At 44.2% G+C, this 26,829-nt stretch overlaps 1 protein-coding gene across 1 annotated transcript in view; it reads left to right on the forward strand.

The window, feature by feature from the left end:
- Positions 1–26,829, forward strand: part of SERINC3 (serine incorporator 3) — a 118,869-nt gene that overhangs the window by 69,225 nt on the left and 22,815 nt on the right. The window contains exons 6-9 of the mRNA XM_078651938.1: positions 1,173–1,342; positions 4,090–4,180; positions 16,304–16,472; positions 24,198–24,425. Coding sequence (XP_078508064.1) covers positions 1,173–1,342; positions 4,090–4,180; positions 16,304–16,472; positions 24,198–24,425 — 658 coding nt within the window. The remainder of the gene's footprint in view (positions 1–1,172; positions 1,343–4,089; positions 4,181–16,303; positions 16,473–24,197; positions 24,426–26,829) is intronic.

Here is a 26,829-nt window from a genome sequence, read left to right on the forward strand (position 1 = left end):
TGGTATTGCTGGGGTATCTATTCTAAGGTAAGGAATCTATCACTAACGTGTCTCTTTCAGGTGCACAAGTTACTACTTGTGTAACGATACATCTGTAAGAGACATTAGTTAGTGATAGATTCCTTACCGACCTACCCATCCTCCCCGTTCTGCGAACCGATATCTAGGGTTAAGGTCATCCCCTTTCAGGGCCTTAGTTTCATGGCACCAGTGTTGGTTCTATCATGGCTTTGCGTATCTGGCGTGGAAAAGCTGTGTATCAGAACTGACGTCAGTGCGCGATGGCTGCGTCTAAGTACTCCGGCGACGTCATTCCGGCGCTAACGACGCCGACGACGGACGCGGAGCCGCAGACGACACCTACCGACGCGCAGGGGTATTGCTACGCAAAAGTTTCCGGATCCAGTCTGACGCCTGGGGATATTCTAAGGTAAGGAAACTATCACTAACTAATGTCTCTTACAGATATATCATTACACAAGTAGTAACTTGTGCATCTCCCTCGTTTCTTATTTGTATTCTTAAACAGTGCATTGCTGAATGTTGCTGTGGAACAGAAACAGAATGTAAACATGGAGTATGTCATCATAGACCACATCGTTGAATATGTAGGCACTTATATCGTGCAGTGGAAGTGTGTGATTTCAGAGCATTGTTTTGTGGCCAAGGGCATGACCACCAATTTCCTCCAAAAACTGGCCCATCCATGTTTTTGTGCTATTCATCACTTGTAACTTTGCTCACACAATGGCCCTGTCAAAATATCTCCGTGCACCATTACTTGCAAAAGTTGCCAGGTACAACGTGTAGTAGCCTACCCTGTCCCGCTGGGCACTTTATCTTTCCTTCCCATTCTCCATTTTTGTCTTTTTTCAGCCTTCCCGGGCTGTTTCTAAAGGCATATTAGGGAGTGTGGGCCATGGATTCCTCTATCTTATTGGTCCATGTATTCCTTCTAAGTCTAACTTGCATATGGTATGTGATCTACTTCTCTTTAGGTTTGCCTTATTTAGATAGATGTGTAGGTTCGTGTGGTGGTCTGTTCAAGTTTTTTTTGTTGAAAACGAATAGGTGATTGGAGTAGCACTTAAGAACATTAAAGGATGAAAGAAAACGCGGTGAACCCATAATTTGTGACACTGCGTTAATTGTCATACTTTGTTTTGTTTCAGCACTTCTGTCTGCAACCGCTTTGAACTACATTTTATCTGGAATCGCTGTTGTGCTTTTCTATGTCTTCTACACAAAGCCTGAGGGATGCATTGAGAACAAGTTCTTCATCAGTTTTAATATGATTTTGTGCATAGCAGTGTCTATTGTCTCCATCTTACCAAAAATACAGGTACTGTGTTTATAAAAGTCTTTTTATTGTTTTCACATTTGTTTAATCTCTCTTCTCTCTCACACACTTTGTCTCGCACCCTTATTTACAAGTAAGTGTGCACACATGCTGCATTTCAGTGGATAGATTAACCCACAGAGCTAAGTTATTGAACCAAATAGCATAAAACTCAAACAGTTATAGGCTACTACACTCACATAAAATGCTCTGGCTGCACATAAACCTTTATAAAACCTGTCCATCTACAGGACAGGGTCAGACCTGGCATTCTTTGCAAAAATAAATTGAGAAAAAAAGCTCATCAAGTAGCACACCAGGCAAATTGAACGGCCGATATTCAATAATGCTGGCAGACATAACTTCAGGCAAGAGGTTTTTCAGAGCGAATGCAGTAATGAAAGCTCTGGTCCAGAGTAACGTGTAGGTGCTAACGTAAGAACATAATAATTGAACTCCAATATCTCTAACCAAAATTTGTGAAATGTTTACAACACACGTAAGACATGAAATATAACTTCCGAACCAGGCGCATCCGGTTCCGGAAAGAGCAGTGGGCCAAGGACAGGGCAGAGTCAACAGACACAGGAATAGGTTTCTAAAATAAATAAATATATAAAACCACTTACCTTGCGCTCACCGCATCGCCGAGTCGGCGATATGGCCAGAGCAAGGTAAGTAGCTTTATTTTTTTTATTTGACCTATTCGTCATCTGTCGACTCTAACCCCCGCGACCCCTCCCCCGCTCTTAACTAGCTGTGCCTGCTCTGAACTCTTCTGGTGGGAAAAACAAATGACCTGCAACAATTAGCTTTGCTTTTAACGACCCTTGTGAAAGTATAAAAGTTCCCTCAAGAAAACGGCTCTGCTCCATTTGGATTTGTGAATCTAAATGCCAGTTCACATGCCAAAACAGAGAACTTCAGAAAATCCTCTCAGAAATCTGTAACCCAGAATGTTTCAGGACCTGAATCCCTCACAGTCAGTTCCTCTGCAGTGGTTTTGGAGACCACCTCTTCCTGAAAGCCCCTGGAACACTTCTGTAGAGCAAGTCCTCCAACAGACTTCTCCTTCAGGTAGCTCCCTCCCCAAAATGTTCCAGTTGTGCGAACAAAAATCTTGGACACTTTCAAGTAACTCTCGCCCATTAATTTCAAAGTATTGCTCAAGGACAGTGACCTGCTTGCTCGCTTGCAGACACTTGTTCATTTCAGATGTTCTAGGAGATTTTCTGTCCAAAGCTGTGTCTGACCCAACCAGAACTCCTGCTAATGAATCACTAACCAAGGCTGCTTTCTTAACTGCCTTCCCACTTGCCACATCATATTGATCATGAAGAAACAAAACCTCGATAGCCCATTGCTCTGTAAACATTTGGAATAAAATAGCCTGTTCTCGCATCACCACAGTTTTCAGAGGAATGAAGTATGCCTTGAACTTGTTTGTAGACCAGTTGAAAGCAATTAAGTCTCTACTCGTTTATTACTGTACCTGCCACCGATCTTCAATTGAGAGGATGAAGAGTGAAAGATCTTCATATTCTTGAAAGCACTTTGTACACAACATCTGGTCGTCCGCAAGGTTTGATCATCTTTCTTCAGTGCGTTGGTGGTTCTTTTTCTATGATCCGACGGCCGTGCTCTAGATATCTCTGCTGGTAAAAGTAAGAAACATTCAGAATCACTTGGAATTCAATAATTTGAGAACAGATGATCCATTTCCAAGAGCAACTCTAAATAATCGGCTGCCTGTTCTCATAAAGTAGGGTTTAACGCACATATAGAAATGGTAAGTGTACACAAATGTTTGACTGTATCTCACTCTTCTTCACCTCATGTCAATCATAGGCACATTACAAGGGTACAGCGTTACCAAAACCCCTCCCATATTATGAACTCACACTTTACCATCCAACCTCAATAAACGGAGTAGCTTCTTGCTTGTCTACCCAGAAGGATTTTGTGGTCTCATAATTGGTAAGAACCACTCTACAAATGCTGCCACAATAAAATATTGAAATTTGTCATGGAGAAAATGGGAACTAACCAGCAGCAGTGAACGATTTCTCCCAGGTGTAATCATTAATCTTGGTCATTGATGTTCTAAAACTGGTCTGGATTTTGTATGCACAGCACTAACCTACAATGAATATAGATGACCATAAACAATGTGCCCTGAAAAACCTACTCTCCGGATTGTGCTGTACAGTGGGGAATGAAAGCCATTACGATGAATTGTAAAGGACTATCAAAAGGAGACATATTGATCACGACAGTGATGCTATTCAATTATCAGTGTTCCCTGAAATCAGAAACAATCTTGTTAACTGTAGAAATTGATTTCCCAAAAATCTAGATGGGGAGAGATAATGCACTTGGTATTAAGTTAATACTGCTTACTCATGTTTGATTATGTACCAATGTATTTACTCATATTCAGGTCTTGTTTAGAGGATGACAGATTTACTAAGAAATTGTCAAATTAGTAACTAAATACCTTTGGAGGGGTATTGGATATTACAAAAGAGTGAACAGCGATTCTTTTTAGCCTTTAAAACGTATACAGGAAAAAGTCGGCTGCTGCAAATTCAAAAAAACAGGTTTCTAGAGGAATGTGTATGTGATGAACATGTTACTTCTGTTTTGCAATTTTACTAAAGAATACTAATAACACTTGTAAATATTGAAATATTATGGCATAGTTGTATTGTTCCATTTATTACCTTCTTGCATTCCCTCTGTTTTCTTAGGAACACCAGCCTCGGTCTGGTCTTCTTCAGTCCTCCGTCATCACTCTATACACTATGTATCTCACCTGGTCTGCGATGTCCAATGAACCTGGTAAGACGTATTCTTTGGCTACACGTATAACAAAATAATTTGAGATTTTCTTGTTATCTGTCTGTTAGTAAACACATGCTCATAGTCTCTTTATGGTACACAATGACCTAAGCTGCATAATCCATTCATTGATTTGGCGCCATAGAAACAGCCATTGGTTAGATCCCATCTGTTGCCAACTTAAATATATTCCTAAATAAGCACGGGCCATATACTTCAAGAGTCTATTGATTTGGTCATGAGCCATCAGAAGTAGGAGAGAGGGATCCATTAAAAGTTCAGCTAATGCCATGTGTACAGATAACATGGAAATAAACCACCTTAACCCCTATTTAGAGTTGCATCACTGGATGGGGAAGCAGTGCCTCTGAGGGCTCAGTTGGTTTCAGATCTGCACTGTCCCTCGTATTCATTAAATATCAGTTGCTAAAAATTCTTGGTAAACAAAATGGGAAAATATTAGTGACGCAGTGCTACCTTTGTAGAAGAAACTTGTAATGCAAGCAGAAGCCTGTTTGCTGAGGCTAAAGCTACACGTTATATTATACAGAGTAATCCAGCAGTTTACCAATCCAGTGCCTTGTTACAGGGGAAGAAAGATTTCAGCCTTCGTTTCTCAACAGTCAAATATTTTTTTCTGTAGCTTTTAGCCATTATATAAATAAATGCTATGAAATATGGTAACTGGCTACGAAGTCTGAAAACATGGTGAAATAGTAAATTTCTCAACATCAAAAACTCAGTTTCAATTTTGGTGCTGAGGCTGCCTTTTCCCAAATTAACCTAGCCTGTGCCAGTATTTGTTTAGCTCTGGCAGGGTGGTGTTTTCTTGTTTTTTCTTATAGTAAAAAAAACAATTGCTGTAATCACACATCAAGAAATTACAATTTGTACAAGTCATCAAACCTTTGCTCTCTTCGTTCAAGCCCTTTCTTCCAGATGATTAACTTTAGTGTGCAGCTCTTTTTTGTTGTTCTCATTTTGATGAGGCATTGGCCATCTGACTGGACGCCAAGAAGGCCGTTGTTGTTGAATGGGGCTATCTGTTTAGGACTATTGAGAAACCGGGACCTGGCACACAAACGTATTTTCAAAAATCAGGTGATTGTATCAGAACTTATTGGCCCTAGTGAACGTTGGGTGGGTTGCTACCTGTCGTGATTGGACAGGGAACCTGCTAGAGTTCCTTGCTTTCGCCTTGATTTTTCTCCTTACATTGGAACCTCATCCCTAGCACACATTGGTGTGATGAATTGTTTCCAGTATGCAGACGATGTCCTGCTAACTCTACTCAACCCTGAGGCATCTCTCACTTCTCTAATATCGAATGAACATGCAGTTTTCAGCTTTTTCTGACTTAAAAATTAACTGGGGCAAATCTGATGCCCTAATCCAGTCTAAGTAAACACCTGGTGAAGTGGACATTGAAGTTCCTGAAGTAGTTGGTTGGCAATGTTGTAAATCATAACCATAATACCCTCTTTCTGAGGACCCAGAATTTTAGCACACAATGGAAACACCTTATTCTACCTCTGTGAAGTAGGATCAGGGTATTCAAAATTGTCATCGCACACAGATGTAACTACGTATTCAGCATGCCACCCTTATTGATTCGTAGATCCAAATTGCTGGAGATTGATTCACCCATCAGATCTTTATTGTGGGATGGTACTTATCTAGATTGATCCTTAGGAAATGCTATGCAAATACCACTATGGGTGACGGAAAGCTCCTGATTTGCTCTCTTAATATGTGGCCCATAACCCTGCTTCCTAGGCCTGGTATCGCCCCTGTCCCTCTTCTAGCTAACCATAGGACGTATGACACAGGCTGCTGCCTACACCTCCTGTCCTACTCTGACATCCTTTAACAACACCACTATTAATGCCAGCCGTCGAACTGGAAACATGCTCACAAAAAGATGGGAATTGACCCCTATATACACACCATAGCACTCATATATGGCGTAATGTGGGTTTCCAACTCTGCAGTAAGCCAATCCCCTAGGCGCAGTGCAAAACAGAGGATGTCCTATAGATCAAGTGTTCACTCAGTGGACCCACAAATCCTTTGACTTCCATAAGGTTGAATTCAACTTAAACGAGTTGTTTTGTTTGCAAAATTGGCAACTGACTGCGTAGAAATTCAAGCCACCAGATTACAGCACTATCAGACACCCCTGTCCAGAAATACCTCATAACCTGGGCATCCATCCGGGTGTGCTGTCTGATATATACTATGCGCTCATAGATCAATTTTTTTCAAACAAGACCTTACATGAAAATAGAAAGTTCAAGCATTCCATGTTGAACACATATTCTGCTGATGACTGGTCTCTATTTACAGAAACCCGCACCAAGTACTTCAGGTTACAATTTCTGTTTTACAAGATCTTACATAAGTGGTATTGGTCCATCAGGAAGTTACATAAAGTGGGCCTGCTTCCCCCTCTCTTGGTGTTGTGGCTGGTCTAACTGTGACCTGATACATATACTGTGGCACTGGCCCACTACTGGCTCAACATCTGGATTTTAATCTTTTCAGCCTGTGAAGGCCCAGTACCTGACACTGCTTACCTGAATCTCCAGCCAATTGACTTGCCACTCTTACCACAACCACAAGAGCAGATGATTAGCAACGTCTGGTCCAAACTCTGCAGTCTCTGTCACTGGCGGCAGCAGTCCAATCAGAGAAAAGCAAACAGACGACTGAACTGTCATATGTTGCACCATAATTACAGGTGATCTTTAAATCAAGTATCTGCTTGAAGTTTTAGACCTGATATGGAGTGATGGTTCTCCCCATCAATAATTTAAAATAGTATGACTCTGAAAGGTCATTTCTCTGGCCTCTGTCTGAGGCAATGGGAGGGGGCCAACACCCTGCTAGTAATCCTAGTTCTCTTTGAGCCTTTCCCTGTGAGATGCACAATTTTATGAACCCCCCTCCCCACACACAGCCACTCCCCATGTGCTCAATGGCGGTTCCGTGTATGTACTCAGATTGTATGGGTCTATGTCTTTTGTTTACTTTTACTCTACATAGTAACATGATGTTGGGTATTTACTGATGTCTCTCCTAAACGCCTTACTCTTTTAGTGGCTGGCTTTGTGTTATCATTACAATTTATACTCTCACCCAAGATATTCTAAATTCTGTCTTTTCATATCATGTTATTTGAAAATGTAAAAGAAAGAATTGTAAAAAAAAGAAACACACACACAACACAAAACTTAGAAATAAATTATATGGCGGCTGAAGGAAGGTTAGAAAATACTTTGAACAAGATTGCAAAGATCATAGGTAATGCCAAAATGTGGTAACATTCAAACACGATGCACAAAAAGTAAAAGTCACTGTAAGTGGAAACCGCTAACGAGCTCAATTGTTATAGATGTTGAAGTGTGACTTGGAAGACAAAATAAAAGTTAAAGACCAGCATTGTGAAGTAGTTGAAGAGGATTGATTACGTATTTGGACAAGCCCACATATAAAGATGAGTGATAATTAAATTCAACAGAGAGATCATCCTCTAAAGTACGAATTGTCAGGTTTAAATTACTGTTACAAATTGCAGTGCAGAGTCCAAAAGAAGAGTTAAATACAATGCCCAAGTGTGCAAACAGAAGAAGAATAAGGAATATCAGTGGAAGAATAAGGAATATCAGTGGAGGAATAAAGGATTGTCAGTGGATCTGAATAGTAAGAGTGAGCAGGAAAGGAACATATCTCTGTTTTATTGGGATCTAGTTTAAGGAAAGGTGAGGCAATCCATATTTTCATATCCTCTGGAACCCTGAGATACTTTCCTGGATAGATCTAGAGAAGAAAGAAATGGAGAGCAGCATAACATGAGAATTAATGTGCAGAAAGAGTGTAAAACAACAAATTAGTATATTTGGAGAAAAATGAATGGAACCCTAGATTGAATGCTTTAGGATCACATATTGGACGAGGTGATGTACATCCAACAACTCGTTCCAAGAGATGGATAAGGAGCCCCCAGAAAGATGGGACAAAAACCAGCTAAGAACAGTGTCCCTAATACACGAAGAAAAAAGAGAAGCCAGAAAATAAATTGTCCACTGTATCAAAGGCAGCAGCAGGGTCTAAACGAATTGGAATATATGGTTGAGCGTGGCGCTTCCGTTCCGTCACGGCCCTGCACGCTCATTAATTCGCCCGCACAGGCGGGGAATTAATGCCGCGTTGGTGGAGTATCAGCCGCATGACTGAACCACGCTGTCTTGAGCACACGCCTCCCGTGGCTCATGGCGGCGTGGTTCTGTCATGTGCACGCAAGGGGTTAAAGGAAGAAGGGAAGATTACAGAAGAAAGAGAGAGCCAGATCAGCTGGGATAACAAGTGTAAACAGCAGTTTTACCAGTATGAATTGTAGAGAATCTGAAGGTGAAACAGTGGGCTTGGCAACATGAAGAAGGTCCAAGACCAAGGGCGTCCGAAGCAGTAGAAGACCGGATTAGCATGGGTCATTGATCTGTCATGAAGAACTACATAAGCAGGTACTAGGTTTGAGCAGAAGTGAATAATGGCTGAATATTATAATTGTTTAAGGTAACATAGATAGTGAAGTAATCTGCAAAATATGTACAAGAGAAGGTTCAGGAGCAACAGAAGAGAGTAAATGATTAAGTGTCTGAAATATCTGTCAATTATCATGAGACTGATAATGAATAAGGCCTTTAAAATTGATTGCTTGTCAAGCCAAAAAGCATACTTGCCATGGGCGGCAAAGAAACAAGATAAAAGCAGATTTACCCTTCCGCCATAAGTACTCACAGTAGACTGAGCAGAGAGAAGATAGCTCCTTGGTGAACAATGTGTTGAGGAAATCTTTGAGCGGGTTTTCAAGCTTTTAGCATGGCAAAAGAGTTAAGTGAATTAGATAAGGAGTAGGAAAGCCATCTTTTCTATGTGGTTACCTTGTATTTTCCAGATTTTGCTCGATTATATATTATGCTACAATTAGAACTCTCTGTACTTTACCTCCCCTAACCAGTAGTGTCTGTGCTACACCTTTAAACACAGATTAATAGTAGGGGGGTTGACCCAGTAAAAGTTACGGGGACCTGGGTAATTAGGTAGATAAGAGACTTTGAGACGCCAACCCGCGATCTTAGATGGATTCATGGACCCCATGCTCTACCCGCCACCATTTTACAACGTTCGGTGCATACTACGATCAACCCGTGGAATTTTCTACATAATTGATTCGGTCCCGCTGATACCACATCAGTGGTTGTGTCCCTCCAGTCCTGATGAAGACCCCCCTGCAAGATAACCACTGATATCTGCATCCTTGAGGGTCGAAACATCGGCATCCATTTTCGTTCGTCAACCCCACTCCCCACTGTCTACATTTATTGGACTATTTGGAGTATGACTGTTTCCGAACAATCTTATGAACATTGTGTGTCTCATTTTTTCTGTACATAGTGTGTAACTCTGTCAAACGACTGACAACTGTTGATTTTACTGTCACTTACGAATTGTCACTCTCTACCTCACTATTTCCCCACCATCACTACACCACCCCATCCCGCTTCCCTCTCTGGGGCACCATGCAAACTAGTGATTTATTATTGTGTGTATCCATTCTGCATATTCAATACGCATTCCCATTGTGAAGTAAACAATGTGGACTCAATTTATGTTTCCTTGATTATTTTTCAACTGTGTGGTTTTATGTTCCATTGCTACTGGGACCCCCTCCTCTTATCTACACCTTTAAACACAGTTGAATTGGCATATTCCTAATTGGTATATTCAACTTAATCATAAGTCTCTAGTATGTGGTTCAAAATGTTCCTTATTGTACCATCCACTCAAGTGACAGTGTAAAACCTGGCTTCAGGCCTTCCATTGGAGCTTGACTGTGGAAGACACACACTGCAAATCGACCTGCCAAAATAAACCCTTTTGACAGGTAAAAACCTCCCTTTTAACCGCATCAATGCGGCGGCTTTTCCCGCTGTACGCAGTAATTTTGAAATTACCGCATTACATGACTAGCTCAGCTCGTCATGAGCTCACGGCAGGTTACGCTCATGACGAGCTGAGCTCGTCATCAGCCCCGAAGGGGTTAAATATTAATATGGCAACCATATGTAGGCCTTTTAGCAAACTAGTCAGGGTGCATGGTATTTAAACATAGGGCATGTAGAAATTTAATGTTAACATCCTTACAGTGACTAGCACCTAAAATCTATTTTTCACTGACAGGCCTAGCTGTCCTATGTAGAAAACCAGAATGCAGATTCCTAATACTGTATCTCAGGAATGGGACTAGTTATAAAAATAATGAAACAACTATTTTTTTAAACCTGTTTTTATTGTATTTGGTACAAAAATTAGGCACAATGTGACAGTACATTTGATTGCATTACATCAGAGCTGGGTCTTTTTGTGTAGCTCCGAAAACTATTATGAAAATCGCTGTAATTAAATGCATTCATGAGAGGCTGTATGATACGTTGAATGAAGTCTTGAAACAGTTCTGCAGCGATGACACACCAGAACGTAGTCTTCTGTACCGAATCAGACCAACATGTGTAGAAAGGGTTGTAATGTACCTACAATCTTCTTCAGGTTCCAACTGATGATAACCTTTATTTAAATCAAGGCAAGAAAAGACCTTTGCACCATTTAGTTGCGTTATCATGTCAGCAGTGTGAGGACCTGGATGTTGTTCTTATTCAATTGCCTTGTTTGCCTGACGCATGTCAGAGCATATGCTTACAATTCCTTCACTGTCCTTTTTAGGCACTACTACTATGGGAGAAACCCATGGTTTAGGACCAGTAGAGCACTTAATACTGCTATGCTAAAGTAGTGATTCAACTTCTTTCTCAACAGCTTCTTGCACATGAAAAGCAATTTGTCTGTCTTTGAGCAACAAGACGAAGGTCTTCATTAATATGCAACTTTACTTTCATAGTCTTAAGCTTTCCCAAACCATGAAAAAATAAAGGGAACTGACTTACTATTTTGTGGTGAGCATTCATGTTGTAATTCACATATATCAGTCCCATATCAGTGGTTGTGCTGAAACGGAGTAGACAGGCACTAGACGTTGTGCCTTAAATCACACGGATGGGTGCTTGCACCTTAGTTTTCTTGTGTTTCATTTTCGCTACCAAAGAACGTTGACTTTTTAAGGGTGTCGATGTAACCCATGTATACACTTTGGTTTTCGATGGCGTAAGTTGCGGCAATGGAGATAATTCAATATTTTTCTCCTTCGGCATAACGTTTATTGAGGCACTTCTGTCTATAATGAAAGGTATCGAACAACCATTAACTTTCAGTGTAATCTTCAGACAGTGTTTGATTGACTTTGGTACTTTGGCGTGTCGCTCTTTCTTTGACTGACGTCTTTGTTAACAAGCAGCCAGCCCAACATGCACACGCTTTGCTGAGGTAAACATAGACATGGCACAATCATTTTCTTCACTTTCACTTGCTACTGATACAGAAGAACTGTTTGACAATGATTTTGATGCCGATCAAGTTTGTACATTGTCGATGTGTCTTAACTGATGTCGCCGCTTGGCCTTGTGGGTGAGCATTGAACATTGCATAGGGAACGTTCTGTCAGCCACTTTGTCTTTGCGCTTTGACTCACTATCTTTTTCTGTTGCTTTGCAAACGGTCACAACATGGCCCCCCTTCCCTCAGCCTTTACATATCTGTCATAGAGCAGGAAATTTACCTTCGTGTGGAAATGAAAATCCACATCTAAAACACAACTTTTCTTTATGTGTAGACATCACTTTGTGTCCTTCAGTCTATTGTTTTGGCTTACTTTTCACATGCATGACGGATTTATTCTGGGCACCTCCGTTCTCCATGTCAGCTGCTTGTCTCTCAGTACTCTCTTCAGCTCCGGCAGCCATGAACACTTGCTCCAGACTAAGTGTTTCTCTCAGCATTCGTCTTCTGAAGGAATCTGATAAGCATCCGTCAGTAACTCTCAGACGCATAGCTTCTTCATCATTAAATGAATTGAACTTACAATGTCTGTGTTTGGCGAGTCTCTCCACAAATTCATCAATGATTTCACCAACTTTCTGATGTTTTTGGTTGAAGATATATTGTTTATAATCAACATTTGGCATTGAAGTTTGCAACATTTTCTTTATGACTTCTTTTACACCATTACCAGCAACATTTTTTTAGATACTTAATAATCTTTTTGTTATTAGTCTCTGCAAGTGCATCAAGAAAATCAACAAATGTCTCTATTCAAGCAGTCTATCTATCGGTAATATTTAGCTATTTGGTAGAATCGAACAATAGTGGTAGTTTCAGGAAAGCGGCAACGTTCAAGCCATTTCTGGAAGCGGCTGACATTGAGGGTGGAGCCCTTGCCACACTGTCTGCTAGGACCTGCTTCATTCAATTGAAGCAAGTTGCCAGTAAGGCTCACTTCATTACCAAATGTGTATATTTCGTATTTTTTTTCTGTAATATAGGCCAGGGTTGACAAACAGTCATAATCCATTTTCCACCCCAATGTGTGGGATATTAAATGGGTCATCCATTGCAGAGAAAATAAGCATTTACAATGCAATGGTCTCATCTTTGTTAAAGGTAGAGCTATTGGCATTGCTCATGACATTATTTTTGTTTTTAAATCATATAAGTAAATGGCTTTGTCATTTACAATGCCAATAGCTTAATCTCTCGCAAATGTGAGACCTATTGCATTTGCACCCACACACAGAGCCACACACAGATCCACATGCACCCACACACACACAGCCACGCACAGACCACACCCACACACACACACACACACACACACACACAGAGCCACACACACAGCCACACACACAGCCACACACACACACACACAGCCACACACACACACACAGAGCCACACACACAGACAGCCACACACACACAGATAGAGCCAGACACACACCGAGCCCCACACACACACCGAGCCCCACACACACACAGAGCCCCACACACACACAGAGCCCCACACACACACAGACAGAGCGACACACAGACAGAGCCACACACAGAGCCACACAGACAGAGCCACACACACACAGAGACACACACACACACAGAGACACACACAGCCACACACACACACAGAGCCACACAGAGCCACACACACACTACACATTCCTAAACAGCTGCGCCAACATCCCATGGGTCGCCAGAAATGTACAATAGCTGCTTAGGAGGCATCTGCAATTTCATTCCCTGGGTGTGTAACAGTCTTTAATGACATTTCCACAGTCGTAAAGAATCGAGAATTGTGCGGTTAGGCTTTCTCGTAACCTTTGCCATTGGTAGTCACACTGCAACTGTAACTGGATATATACAGCTACATACTACAGGGACATTTACACACCTACGTTTCCTGGCTGTGGAGGTTACATCATCTAGTAATTCCAGTGTGTTCACATGTATGGTTACATTCCACAGTCATTCCCCTGTATTAAGACATATGGGACGGTACTTTCAGGGCATCCAGGCGTCTACAGAAGCAATGCTTTGGCAGGCAGCCATCTAGGCTTACATTCCCATTGTAGGCAGGCGCTAGTTACATTCCCTTCACAGACAGGCCTCTTGGCACTGTCTCCTGTGAGGACAGACCTCTAAGGTTACACCCCCTCGGTAGGGAGCATCACTGGTTACATTCTCTGGCTCTCTAAAAGAACTAAGAGGAGTATCTGTAAAGCTATATCAAAGGCTTTGAGCAGTGGTGCTGCTGCAGAGTTTAGTTTTTTCACCCTCCGGGTGAGGGCAAAAATATAGAGCCCACTAGGGACCCGTCTCAGCACCTGCTTTTAAGAACTACCGATGCTCGGCAGGACCCGGCCCACTTGAAGCCCTTTTCAGCAGTCCAACTCCGTTTGGTATTACTGCCAGGTACCTGCAAACTGCATCTTGGGCAATATAGTTTTACCCCGCCACCCCCAGGTTTCGCAGGCCTGCACCACAGACTCACCGATGTTGTAAATGTGCAGCTCGTCCACTATCCCTTCGTTGCCGCCTCCGAACACCACGATGAGCTCCTTGATGGCCACTGCGCGATGTCCGTGCCGGGGCCTCGGCACCGGGCCCGACCAGCCCACCACCCACTTCCGGCGGGGCTGCAAGGCATTGAAGGGGGGCTGGGAGGCAGGGGCCACAGGGGGGGTAGCGGCAGCCATTGCGTCCGAGAAAAATAAACCGCAAATGCGACAAAAAAAAGTACACAGAACTGGGTTTAGACTGGGGGTACTCTTCGTTATTGGGGGTTTCACGGGAGCACCGGAGGGGGCTGGTTTACAGGCCGGACATGGAGCCTGTGGGAGCCGCCATCTTGTGCATTTGTTACGGCAAACTCCACCCACCCTTCAAACTATAAAAAAGGAGGCGGGGACACTGGGAGGGACGGCAGGCGACCAAAACAAAGAACCGTGGCGTCTCCAAAGTAAAGAAAACAAACGCTCTGACAATCATATGACAGCTCGGCCCAAGGGGGGGGGGGGTTCTTTGTCTCTTCCCAGCGCACGCTGCCGTACAGAGCGGGATCTCCTCAGATCTCGCAGGGAGATGCCATCTTGTGACCGTTAAAGGAAGTTTTTTCAAATTACCATACCAAAAAATAACATATTTTCTAAGTGCATATAAATATATTCTATCAAAACAGCCCTTCTAAATGCATCGGGCTCTGTGTTTCCTTTCAAGAAAAATCGCTGTGACTTCTTCTCTGGTTACGCCTGTTGTTTTCACGCCTGTCAGGGAGCAGCCATCTTGTCATCTTCCTCCAAGAAAATGGCGGCTACGAGTTAATATCACTTTATTTTTCTCCACTTGTATCAGCGTTGGTCATGTGCTGTGCATCGGATATTGCATTCTTTCCAGCTCTGCCGTGCTGTATTCCAAGTGCAGGAAGGCAAAACTGGGGGCCTTCGCCTCTTCGGTCAGCGCGCGCACACCGGTCAGGAAGCCGCCATGTTCCTTTTGCAGCCGTCGTTCCTCTCTGTAGAATACAAACAAATATGGCGGTCGCTGTTACCGGGGAATTGTTTGAATGTTTCTGTTGGTTCTTGATCAGAAGCGACAGTAACGCCAATTTGCTTTAGCGAAGGCATCTATTTTTTTCGCACCTTCCAGCGCAGGGCGCCATCTTTGGTACTCCCCCACCTTTTTGTTTTCCAGCACCAGTAATGGCGACAAATCCCCGGATGTTGCCTTACGTGAATTCACGCGTGGCCACACACCACAAAAATACAAATACAGCTAAAAAATTAAGGCACCTTTCACATCCCGATATACAATTTCTGCAGTGAAGTAGTGTGCACGTGGTGATATATCCCCGGATGTTGCCTTACGTGAATTCACGCGTGGCCACTCACCACAACAATACAAATACAGCTAAAAAATAAAGGCACCTTTCACATACCGATATACACTTTCTGCAGTGAAGTAGTGTGCGCGTTTGAGTGATGTGTGTTAAGGACGATATCTGTGGAAGGAACTAAGCTCAGTCCTTTTCAGACTGGGGGGGCGTGTTTTTCTTTCTCTCCTCCTCCCATTGGCTGGAATGTAAACAACGGGCGTGTTTTGACTTATTGTTGTTTACATTCCAGCCAATGGGAAGAGGAAAGAAAGAAGCGAAAGAACACACCCCTCAATCCGAAAAAGACTGGGCTTAGACCTAAAAAATGACATCACTAAAACCTCTTCTCCAATGGCTGGCCACTGTTTAGGAAGCCAGCCAATGGAGAAGAGGGGCGGGGTTTACCCTCGCTACTAAGAAACATAAAATCTCGCCATCGAGACTGCGCATGTGCTCAGCCTACGCTAGCCGAGACCTAAAAAGGAGTTCCCTTTACCCAGTTCTGTGTCACTAAGGCACCACCAATAGGCATTCTAGAATGTTGCTTTGTTTGATGGCGTATGACTAGGTTTTGAGATCTGTGTGACGTCATTCACCAGAGAGGCTCCTCAAACTCTTTGTTTGCTATCAGACCTTCCAAAGGTATTATGCTGTTTTACTCTAAAGAAATAGAATGCTTTGACTACAGGTCATATTTTAAAATGTAGTGTGTGTATTAGGATGTTCTCATATTTTATATGTTCTCTTTTTAGAACGGAGCTGTAACCCAAGCCTGTTGACCCTGATTACGCAAACAACTGTGCCAAAAGCTAATGGAAGTGACATAGAGCCTACTGTTTTCCCCCCCAAATCCATGCAGTGGTGGGATGCTCAAAATATTGTTGGGCTTATCATTTTTGTCCTCTGTATTTTGTACTCAAGGTAAGAACGTAGTTGGTTGGAGATCATGAAGCAGATGCCAGGGTAGTTTATTTCCTGTAAATATAGAACACACTGTGTTCTTCTTACAGATATAACATGATTGTTGATTTATACAGCCTTATTGTATGTTGCTAGCCCACTTTACAGTAATCTTAAATCAATGTAGTAGCCGATCTCAATGATTGGGGAATGTTTTTTCTGCAGTTAAAGTTTTGAAGGTAGTGCGTCTTCTTCTGCGGGGTCTCCCAACAAAGGGAATCTGTTTTCCTTCCAATCGTTTTCTTTAATACCCTTGTAACCCAATCTTGCTTTACTTCTCCAGTGTACCATCACTTTCACTTGGGCTAAATAATGTACAGCATTTGTACACGGTGCTACCACACAGACTGCTTTGGTATGCCTTCGTACAATAATGTTTCTTTAACTTCTGTTAACAAAACAATAGTATGCTGCAGGATTTCAGGATCTCAGCTGTTTCTTGTCAATCTGTCAGTTTCCTTTTACTGCACCTCATATTGTATTTCCTTTAAGGACATAAGTTTATGTGTTCACCTTATTGTTTGTACCAACAATTTTAAAGCATATATCTTGGGGATGCTGTGCAAAGTGTCAAAGGCAGGTGTTTGGATCCATTGACTTCATTGGGAAGGCAGGGAAATATGTTATGTTATGTTACGACTATTTATTTTGCGCACAGATACTCCAGCCAAGGAGCGTCCTGGCGCAGAGACAAGGTAGCGCGTAACACAACGAGAGGCTAAAAACAGAGACTAAAAGACAACTAAAACAAGAAGGTTTTTATAGCCCTCCGAAAGGTCAGAAGGTCCTCCAGCAAGCGGATCTCAACAGGCAGGGAGTTCCATGCTGACGCAGCCATTACCCTAAACGAGCGGCCTCCCATGCGGCTGAGCCTGAATCTGGGAACCACCGCAAGGGCCAGACCTTGAGAGCGGAGGCTACGGGCAGGGACATAAAAAGACAAACAACTCGACAGGATTTCCGGGCCTGTACCTCTCAAGATTTTAAAAGCAAGGCACAAGACCTTGAAGAGGATGCGCTTCCTTACCGGAAGCCAGTGTAGGGAGCGAAGGACACCTGTCACTGAGCAGAATCTGGGCAAACCAACAATCGCCCTCGCCGCAGCATTCTGAACCCGTTGTAAACGGGTTAGTTCAGCCTGGTTAGCCCCAGCCAGGAGAGAGCTGGCGTAATCCAGGCGGGAGATGATAGTAGCCTGGATCACCAGCTCCCTGGTCGGGGCGTCAAAGAACTTGAGAACAGGTCTCAAGCCCCTCAGGAGACCAAAGCAACAGGCCGCGGTTCTTTTAGTATGGCCTATAAAGGAGAGGCCCGCATCCAGCCATACCCCCAGATTTTTCACTTCCGATACCGGGATCGGAGTAGGTCCCAACTCTGAGGGCCACCAGTGGTCACCCCACGGCTCCACTCCCTTCCCGACGACCATCACCTCTGTTTTAGTGGCGTTTAGCTGAAGGCAGTTACCTGTCAGCCAACTAGCCACCGCCTTCAGTCCGGACTGAAACCTGGGGGCCTCAATTTCCGCATCCCCGCTGAGAGTAACCGCCAGCTGAGTGTCGTCGGCATATGAGACCAAAGTAAGGCCCCACTGCCTAGCGACATCAGCCAGCGGTCTCACGTATAGATTGAACAACGTGGGACTCAGCGAGGACCCTTGCGGAACCCCCATGGCCAGTGGTTGGTAGTTGGACTTGAAGGGAGGGATGGCAACACAGAAGGAGCGGTCATCTAAAAAGGAGCGGAACCATTGCAACACCTGACCGCCAATACCAGTCTCCTCGAGTCGACGCAGGAGGATGCTGTGATCTACCGTATCAAAGGCGGCGCTAAGGTCTAACAAAATAAGCGCCGCCGTTTGACCAGCATCCAACCTTGCCCGGAGATGTTCCACCATCACAAGTAACGCAGTTTCCGTACTGTGCCCAGCACGGAAACCGTTTTGTGTGGGGTCGAGGGCATCGGTCCGAGTCAGATGTTCAGACAGGGCCAAGTTGACGTGGGCCTCAGTGATCTTGGCTGGCCAGGGTAACAACGAGATGGGGCGATAGCTTTCAGGCTTAGAGGGGTCCAGGGTGGGCTTTTTAATAATCGGGGACACCACAGCTTGTTTCCACTTAGATGGTACAGTTCCCGTTTCCAAGGAAAGGTTGACAAGGGAGCATACGGCTGTACGCCCCATAAAAGCTTGGTCTCGGAAGAGAGCAGGCCTTACTGGATCGGATGGAGACCCAGATTTGACCTGCAGCGCAAGTTTGTCAAAACCATCCAAGGTGAGGGGGGGGGAAACAAGCAGTGTAGTCTGATGGTGAACCCCATTAATACTTTCCGCAGTGGACCCTATGCTAGGGAATGTCCTATATATAGCTTGGACCTTCCCCAAAAAGTAAGATGCAAGGGATTCACAGTGGGAAAGAGAGCTTACGGTCGTAGTGGTAGTCCGCTTCGCCGTGAGATCTTTTACGGCCTTGAAGATAGCTTTTGACGGATTCGGACTGTTCCGGAATTCGGTGGCATAAAAAGCCGCACGAGCTCGGCAGATAGCTCGATGGTAGAGCTTAACGGACTTGGCATATGCAGCTTTTAGATCAGCCCCATAGGTTTTCCTCCAAGCCCTCTCTGCTCGTCTACAGGCACCCTTTAGGGCCCGGAGAGTGCCATCGTACCAGGGACTCGACTCTCTGGGATTGATTTTAGTAGAAACGATGGGTATCAGAGAGTCCAAGGCCCTAGTTATCCATGAACAGAAGAGGTCATACCCCCTTTCCACATCCGTCAAAGGGCCCAGCGGCTCCTCTAGTAGAAGACGATGAAAGTCCTCTAACCTAAGCTTTTTCCAAGCCCTCTTCTGAACCCGTCTAGCCGTAGAGATGGAAGGAGTGGCCGAAACAGGGCAGAGGATGGACACCAAGAAGTGGTCTGTCCATTCCACCGGAGAAACAGAGGTAACTTGAATCCCCAACAGATTGGTAAACAGGGGATCCAAAATATGCCCACCCCGATGGGTAGGCTGGGAAACCATCTGGGGAAGTTGAAAGGCCTCCAGGTCAGAAAAGATGGAACGCACTGTCAAGCCAGAGAGGGTGTCGAAATGCAGATTTAAATCACCCATGATAGAAAAGTTGGCACAGTCGGCGACCAAAGGGCCGACAATATCAGGGAAAGCCTTTCTGAACGCCACTTCGCTGCCGGGTGGGCGATAAACGACCATCCCGGACAGGGTGAACTCAGGGCTGACAGAGACCTTGAACATGGCACTTTCACATCCGGAGATGTTTAGGGCACTCCAGACGCAAGGGTAGATAGATTTTACCACTAGCGCGATACCCCCACCCCTAGACAACCTATTCAAGGTGTACATAGAATAGCCGGGTGGGCAAGCTAGATTGGTAATAGCGGTATCAGCGTCCTGTAGCCATGTCTCCGTAATGGCAAATACGTCTGGAGCTTCCTCCTCGATAAGGTCATAGATGTGCTGATAGTGTTTCAGCGCGGACCTGACGTTTAAATTCAAGATCTTCAGAGTAGTGGGAATGTCTATAGTACGGCGGGTCTCCGAGGAAATAGTCCTTGGGAGAGGACACGGAGAGTCAAGAGCCCACCCATTACAAGGGCAATGATAAGGGCCACGCAATGGGTGTACCAGTGGAAGGTTACAACAGCGGCTTACCTGACCGATGGAAAACAGGCAATCACGCGAGTACGTCAGCATGGTGGACCCAGGAAGGAATGATAGTCCTTAACCAGAGTACCGCGACGTCCAGCGCGTCCTTAGCGCGGACGGGCGCAGACGGGCAGGACTCTGGCACGACTCTGGCCACGCGAGGACACGCCCGCTGCGCGATCCCGCTGCGCTAGGGGAGGAGCTTTAAGAAGGTGTTCCAAGTCCGCGCATGCGCAGTAAAGCGCAGGCAGATCGCAATGCCTCAACCCAATGACCCCACTCCAAGATGGCGACCAGGATCAATGAAGGCACCCACCCCAGGCCCAGACCCGCCCAAACGGCGGTGGGGGGAACAGATTAAAGTGCAAGTGAGGGGCGCTTTAAAACCAGGGTCAAGATGACCAGAATAAAGCAAAAGTAAGGTTTAAAAACAATCTTTCACACAGCGCGCTAAGCGCTCGCGCTGCAGTCAGCTACCTTGTCAGGGGGCGCGGTTAGCAGGGACTCGCCTTAAGAAGGTGTTCCAAGTCCGCGCATGCGCAGTAAAGCGCAGGCAGATCGCAATGCCTCAACCCAATGACCCCACTCCAAGATGGCGACCAGGATCAATGAAGGCACCCACCCCAGGCCCAGACCCGCCCAAACGGCGGTGGGGGGAACAGATTAAAGTGCAAGTGAGGGGCGCTTTAAAACCAGGGTCAAGATGACCAGAATAAAGCAAAAGTAAGGTTTAAAAACAATCTTTCACACAGCGCGCTAAGCGCTCGCGCTGCAGTCAGCTACCTTGTCAGGGGGCGCGTTTAGCAGGGACTCGCCTTAAGAAGGTGTTCCAAGTCCGCGCATGCGCAGTAAAGCGCAGGCAGATCGCAATGCCTCAACCCAATGACCCCACTCCAAGATGGCGACCAGGATCAATGAAGGCGCCCACCCCAGGCCCAGACCCGCCCAAACGGCGGTGGGGGGAACAGATTAAAGTGCAAGTGAGGGGCGCTTTAAAACCAGGGTCAAGATGACCAGAATAAAGCAAAAGTAAGGTTTAAAAACAATCTTTCACACAGCGCGCTAAGCGCTCGCGCTGCAGTCAGCTACCTTGTCAGGGGGCGCGGTTAGCAGGGACTCGCCTTAAGAAGGTGTTCCAAGTCCGCGCATGCGCAGTAAAGCGCAGGCAGATCGCAATGCCTCAACCCAATGACCCCACTCCAAGATGGCGACCAGGATCAATGAAGGCACCCACCCCAGGCCCAGACCCGCCCAAACGGCGGTGGGGGGAACAGATTAAAGTGCAAGTGAGGGGCGCTTTAAAACCAGGGTCAAGATGACCAGAATAAAGCAAAAGTAAGGTTTAAAAACAATCTTTCACACAGCGCGCTAAGCGCTCGCGCTGCAGTCAGCTACTAAATTGAGGAATGTTATTTGGATTATGCAGACTTTGCGCAAGGCTAGGTATGGTTGAAATACCACTGAAAAAACACACACAAATTACAAAAGCGCAATTTGTTACATATTTTGAAAAAGTTACATGTTATCACCACTGATGTTTAATTTGTAATGGTCCAGGACCAGATGATGGCTGTTCGGCCTTGTAGCTTGTCCTCTTAAGATGTTCCAATTGGAAGGTTTTCACTGGGAAGAGGAGAAGAAGGACATGTAATTCTTCAGCATTGGCCAGGAAGCCATTTCCATTGCCAATTGAGTGAGGGTTAGAGTGGTTATGGTGGTGATAGTAGATTTTGATCTGCAGATTGAAAGTTAACTGTACCAAGAGATCATGTGTGTGAGGTCTGGAGGACCTATTCCTTACAAGCACTTGAAGAATTCTGCTAGCAATTTATAGATTGCTCTGCATGTGGCAGAGAATGCCATCCATGCTGTTGTTGAAATATGGATGAAGGTTTTTGTGTTGATTGGATTGACAGTGGAGCACAAGATAAAGTAGGTAACATTGTCTCTGGGTGCAATTGCATATCAGGGGAGGCCAACAAGAAGACTTTTACAATAATCGATTTGCTGGGTACTAGAACCTTGCATTGCCTGAGAGAATGTTGAGAGAGGGGTTGGATTCTGCAGCTATTCATCCACTCTTATATGGCAGGTGTGGCAGAAATGACCTTTTCCAGATTATTGGTGAGTGTGAAAAGCACGCCACTATTTCTACAACAGGGTATAATGTACAAATGCCGAATGAGTCTAGTAAGACCATCTGGGTGACGTCAGCATGGAGGTGATAGGAGAAGCTGAATAAGGAATGATTAGACAAAGAGTACAGGGAGTGAAAAAATGATAATGAGAACTGAGCAGTGGGTGGTATTAACAGGAATGGAAGTTCGAGGAGAATGAGAAGAGAACCAGGACATTGAAAAGCAATAATTGCTAGGTAGGAGGAAAACTATTTCAGTGTCCTGTCGGCAGTGCAGTTAGGTGGTCAACCGCTGCAGATGCTGCTAAGAGGCCTGGTAGTAGGAAAATAAAGGATAGACCCAAGTAATAATGTTGCACACTTGGCAAAGTGCTGTCTCAATAGAATAAATGCCCAGAAGGTGGAATAGAAAGGGTTGGTTAGTCAAAAGATTTTAAAGACAAAATGAAATTTAGGTCCTGGACACTAATAAAAGAGGTTAGAGGGGCTCGGCAGAGAGTTCCTTTATTAGAAGCTACAGTGGAATAGAAGTTTCATGGATAAAGGCTAAGGGTAATGGACTAATGAAATAGAAAAGCCAGGCAATAGAGAATTCCAGAGGTGAGGTAGTTTATTTATTTGGGGATTATTAGAGTCTGTAATTGTAAAAGATGGAGTGGTGGTCAGTAACTAAAGTGAACAATTCTGCAGTAGTTTAAAACAGGGAGTTGCACAGGATGAGTAAGAAGTCTAAGAGTTGTGTGGTAGAGGTAGGCCGAGAGCTGTGTGAAGAGGGTTTCTCACGATCGTGATTTTCAATCTAAAGTAGGCAATATTAATAGGTATGAAAAACAACAAAGTGATGGCTTTTAAAGGGAGCGTTCGATGAAGTGTGAAAGCAGGGTGTGACAAGCATTTGAAATGTGATCACTTGATGAAAAAAATGGCAAGTTTGTTCAGTGTAGACAAAAGCCAATGTGAATTTGGAGATGGCTATCTTGTTATTTAAGTGTTTTGGTATTTGGGTATTTCTTCAATTGTAGAGGTGAATGCAAGGTTTTGTCTTAAGATTACGAATATATAAAGGAGGTCTCTTGGCATGAACGTGAGGGTAAGTGCAGTCTAATACTTGATGCCATGTTATTAGAAGTGTCAAAGGAAGTTAAATTAAGGTGTGAGGTTAGGTTAGGAAGTAAAATTGAGTTGTGAGACTAGGTTGTGATGGACCTGGTTAAGGTCATCTGAAATGGGGTTTATCATATGTATGGTGATAGCCGTATTTGTTGCAGGTCTAGTTTATTGGGAACATTGGCAAATGTGTACTGTAGCCTGTTCAGAGGATGGAGGGGCATGAATATCATATTAAAGATCCACATTAGATCAAAGGAGTTTTGATAAGTGACTGAGTGGAGAGAAGTTGGGCAATGTTTATGTATTGCTGGTTGTGTTTTAGGTTAAGGTTTAGCTCCACTAATATGAGTAGAGTATTGGGGGGAAGCAGATCCAGGGTGGATTATAGATTATCATAGAATACACCAATGTGGCCTGTTTGCAATAGAATGTCTGAAAGTGCCCTTTGAAAATGAGCAGTTATAGTTAGGGAGGTGGATTTAGAGGAGGTGTCCAGTGGATATGATGGGATGATTATGTTTGATTCATTAAGGCTAAATCTCACTTCTCTGACCATGTAGGATAAGTGAAGTACATGTATGAACGTTGCAAGGTCTGTGTCGACGGGCACTGCTGCAAAGGCAGTAGATCTGATTTAGTAGGAATATACATTTACAAAACGAATACTGACATTTTTAGCCTGTATTCACAATTGTTTCCAAATCTTACTTTTATATTTTATATTTTGATTTTAGCATTGCAACTAAAATGTTAATATTCTATTATTTTCCCAATGTAGTATCCGCTCTTCAAATAACAGTCAGGTGAATAAGTTAACTTTATCTGCCAGTGACGCTGTCATACTGGATGATGGTGCTGGAGGCGCCAGTGGAGATGGGGAAGATGGAGGTGTGCGCCGTGCGGTGGACAATGAAAAAGATGCTGTCCAGTACAGTTATTCTTTCTTCCACTTTATGCTGTTTCTCGCATCACTATATATCATGATGACCCTTACCAATTGGTACAGGTGAGTTCAAAACTGCTCAATCATCATTTTTAAAAAGAGCTATAAGTTGCCATATTTATCACAAGTACATCGCTAAACACATGTCTGAAGATTGGAGTCAGAAATGTTAATTCATTTTCTTCCTTTATTTTTTGTAATATAGTGGCTCACTTGGACTAGTTTGAATGGTCACACAACCTTGCTAAAAGTATGATAGTGTGTGTTTTTAATTAGGTCTGCAGGAAATCCCAGAAGACAAAATGTGATCCTGAATCTGATCTTGTTAGACATTTCCGAGCTTCTCTTCATCATGAAAAGTTTAAAAGATATTCACAGGGCGAGACTACAGGCACTGACTAAAATGTACATTAATCCTAAATTGTACCCACAATTCTCTCACAGGGATATGTGGTATGTTTTCGTACCTTCAATGCTGCTTTCTGTCCTGTCATATATTCCACACGTTTCAGGTACTAAATTGCTTGTACACTAGTGTGCACTTTTGTCAGCCATGGAACCCATTTTAAACATATTGCAGCTTCCTGGGATAGCTGGAGTCATACGTGTTTGAATCGACAAAATGCCACCTTTGCGTAGGTTCGCTCAGCACTGATTTTCAACACCTTTGCAGAAAAGATCTCTCCACTGTGTCTTCCTCATGTTGTTCAACTTGGCATACTGGGCAAAAATCTCAAAACCTTTGTGTGTACCCAAGCACAACTTATGTGCACAAAAAAATGAGGGCATTCTCCGCACTGATTCACATATTCGGGACTGGCAGAATTTTACCCTAACAATTCGGATGTGCAGATGTGGAAATTCTGCCAGTATTATTGTATTGGACAGGTTTGATAGCATTACTGGGTGGTCCTAGCTGAAAAAGTAGTGAACACCCTTCAACTCTTACATTTGCGGGTATCAATATAACTCTTAGAGGTGGTTTGACACCCTAGAAATACATGCTGAATAGCTCCTGTCACATGCAGAAGTGTTTTTGCAAGTGAGATCGTGAAAGAACACCCCTCATATATGGCAAAAGTGCAGGCAAAGGTATACTTTGCTTGGAGAGAAAAAAAAGTTGAATGTGCTCATGCACATTTCTCTCTCATTTGCATATGTAGAAAAGTCTATAAGTGCTTCGGTGATTTTTTTTTCCCCTCTGAATACTAGCATCAAGCTATGGGTAAAAGCGAGGCCAGATTGGGACAAAAAATATGCAATGGCATCTCAAAAAAAGAGCCAGCTTTTGTGTCTAGAGCTACTAGCTTAACATGTCTAAACACCTCACCCTCCTTGTTTCAGTATCCCATAGACGGGTATTGCCCATGAGAACTTGCACCAGCCTCTCTTTGATGGTTAGCAGAAAGGCCATCAACGACAGGAGAATTGCCCTCAACTCCAGCAAATTGATGTGGAGGCGGGTCTTCACTGGAGACTAGAGTTGTTTGAACTCCACCTACCTCAGATGGCCTGCCCATTTCCCAAACTGACATGCCCGTCTCCACCGGTAGTTCTGGGTGGGCTAGGGATAGATATTTGCCTCCGGGCCAATTGCGGTTGAGCAGCCACCCCTGCAGATGTCTGTAGTCTCCTCTGAAAGCTGGATGGAATCTTAACAGGTTCCCCTGGTGCTGGGCCTACTGAGACTTGAGATCCCATTGTAGAGCTTGCATGTGCCACCTGGCATGGTCAGTGAACAGGATGCAGGAGGGCAGTAGATCAAGAAGCCTCAAAGCCTTTATCTCGAATGTCCTGGACTTATTCATCTGGAGGTAAGGCACGTAAGGGAAGCTACTGCAGAAAAGTCAGATGTGAGAACCTCAATGATATTAGGAGATTTCCTGTCATCTGGAGGTGGTCTGCGACTGCCTGGTGGGTCCCACCTGCAACAGCCTATCATAGAGGTAGAAGACTGGTACCTTAAACGATGGGTAGCAACCACCACAATCCCTTTTGTGATGATCTGAGGGGCACTGGTGAGGCCGAAAGCGAGCATGAAAGTACTCATGGCCCATCTTCAACCACAGCTAGCACCTGTGGCCTGTTCAGGAATATGAAATGAGGCATTATGCAGGTCCAACACCACTATCCAGGCAGGATGTATCCCCATTGTACAATTTGTAGGACCCACCTGTCCGATGTGCTGCTCTGCCTCACATGAAGGATTTAATGGACACTGTATTCTACCGGGTAATGTGTGCCAAAAAGAAGTTTTGAAGTTGTTGCCGGAAGGGCTGGGGATTGGGAGGAACTCTGCCCTTGATGCACTGATAGTTGTCTGTTGGGGCCATAGCCCAACCTTGAAAGGGCTGGAAGGCCTGTGGTAAGGACCGTGGGCCGTGGGGCTGCTAATGATCCAAGCTCCAGTCATATCCCTGAAAAGATTGAATGTGGCTGAGCGACTAGCAAACTGATGCTGTAAGGC

This window comes from Lissotriton helveticus, chromosome 7 (genome assembly GCF_964261635.1).
Source record: "Lissotriton helveticus chromosome 7, aLisHel1.1, whole genome shotgun sequence".
NCBI classification, from domain to species: domain Eukaryota; kingdom Metazoa; phylum Chordata; class Amphibia; order Caudata; family Salamandridae; genus Lissotriton; species Lissotriton helveticus.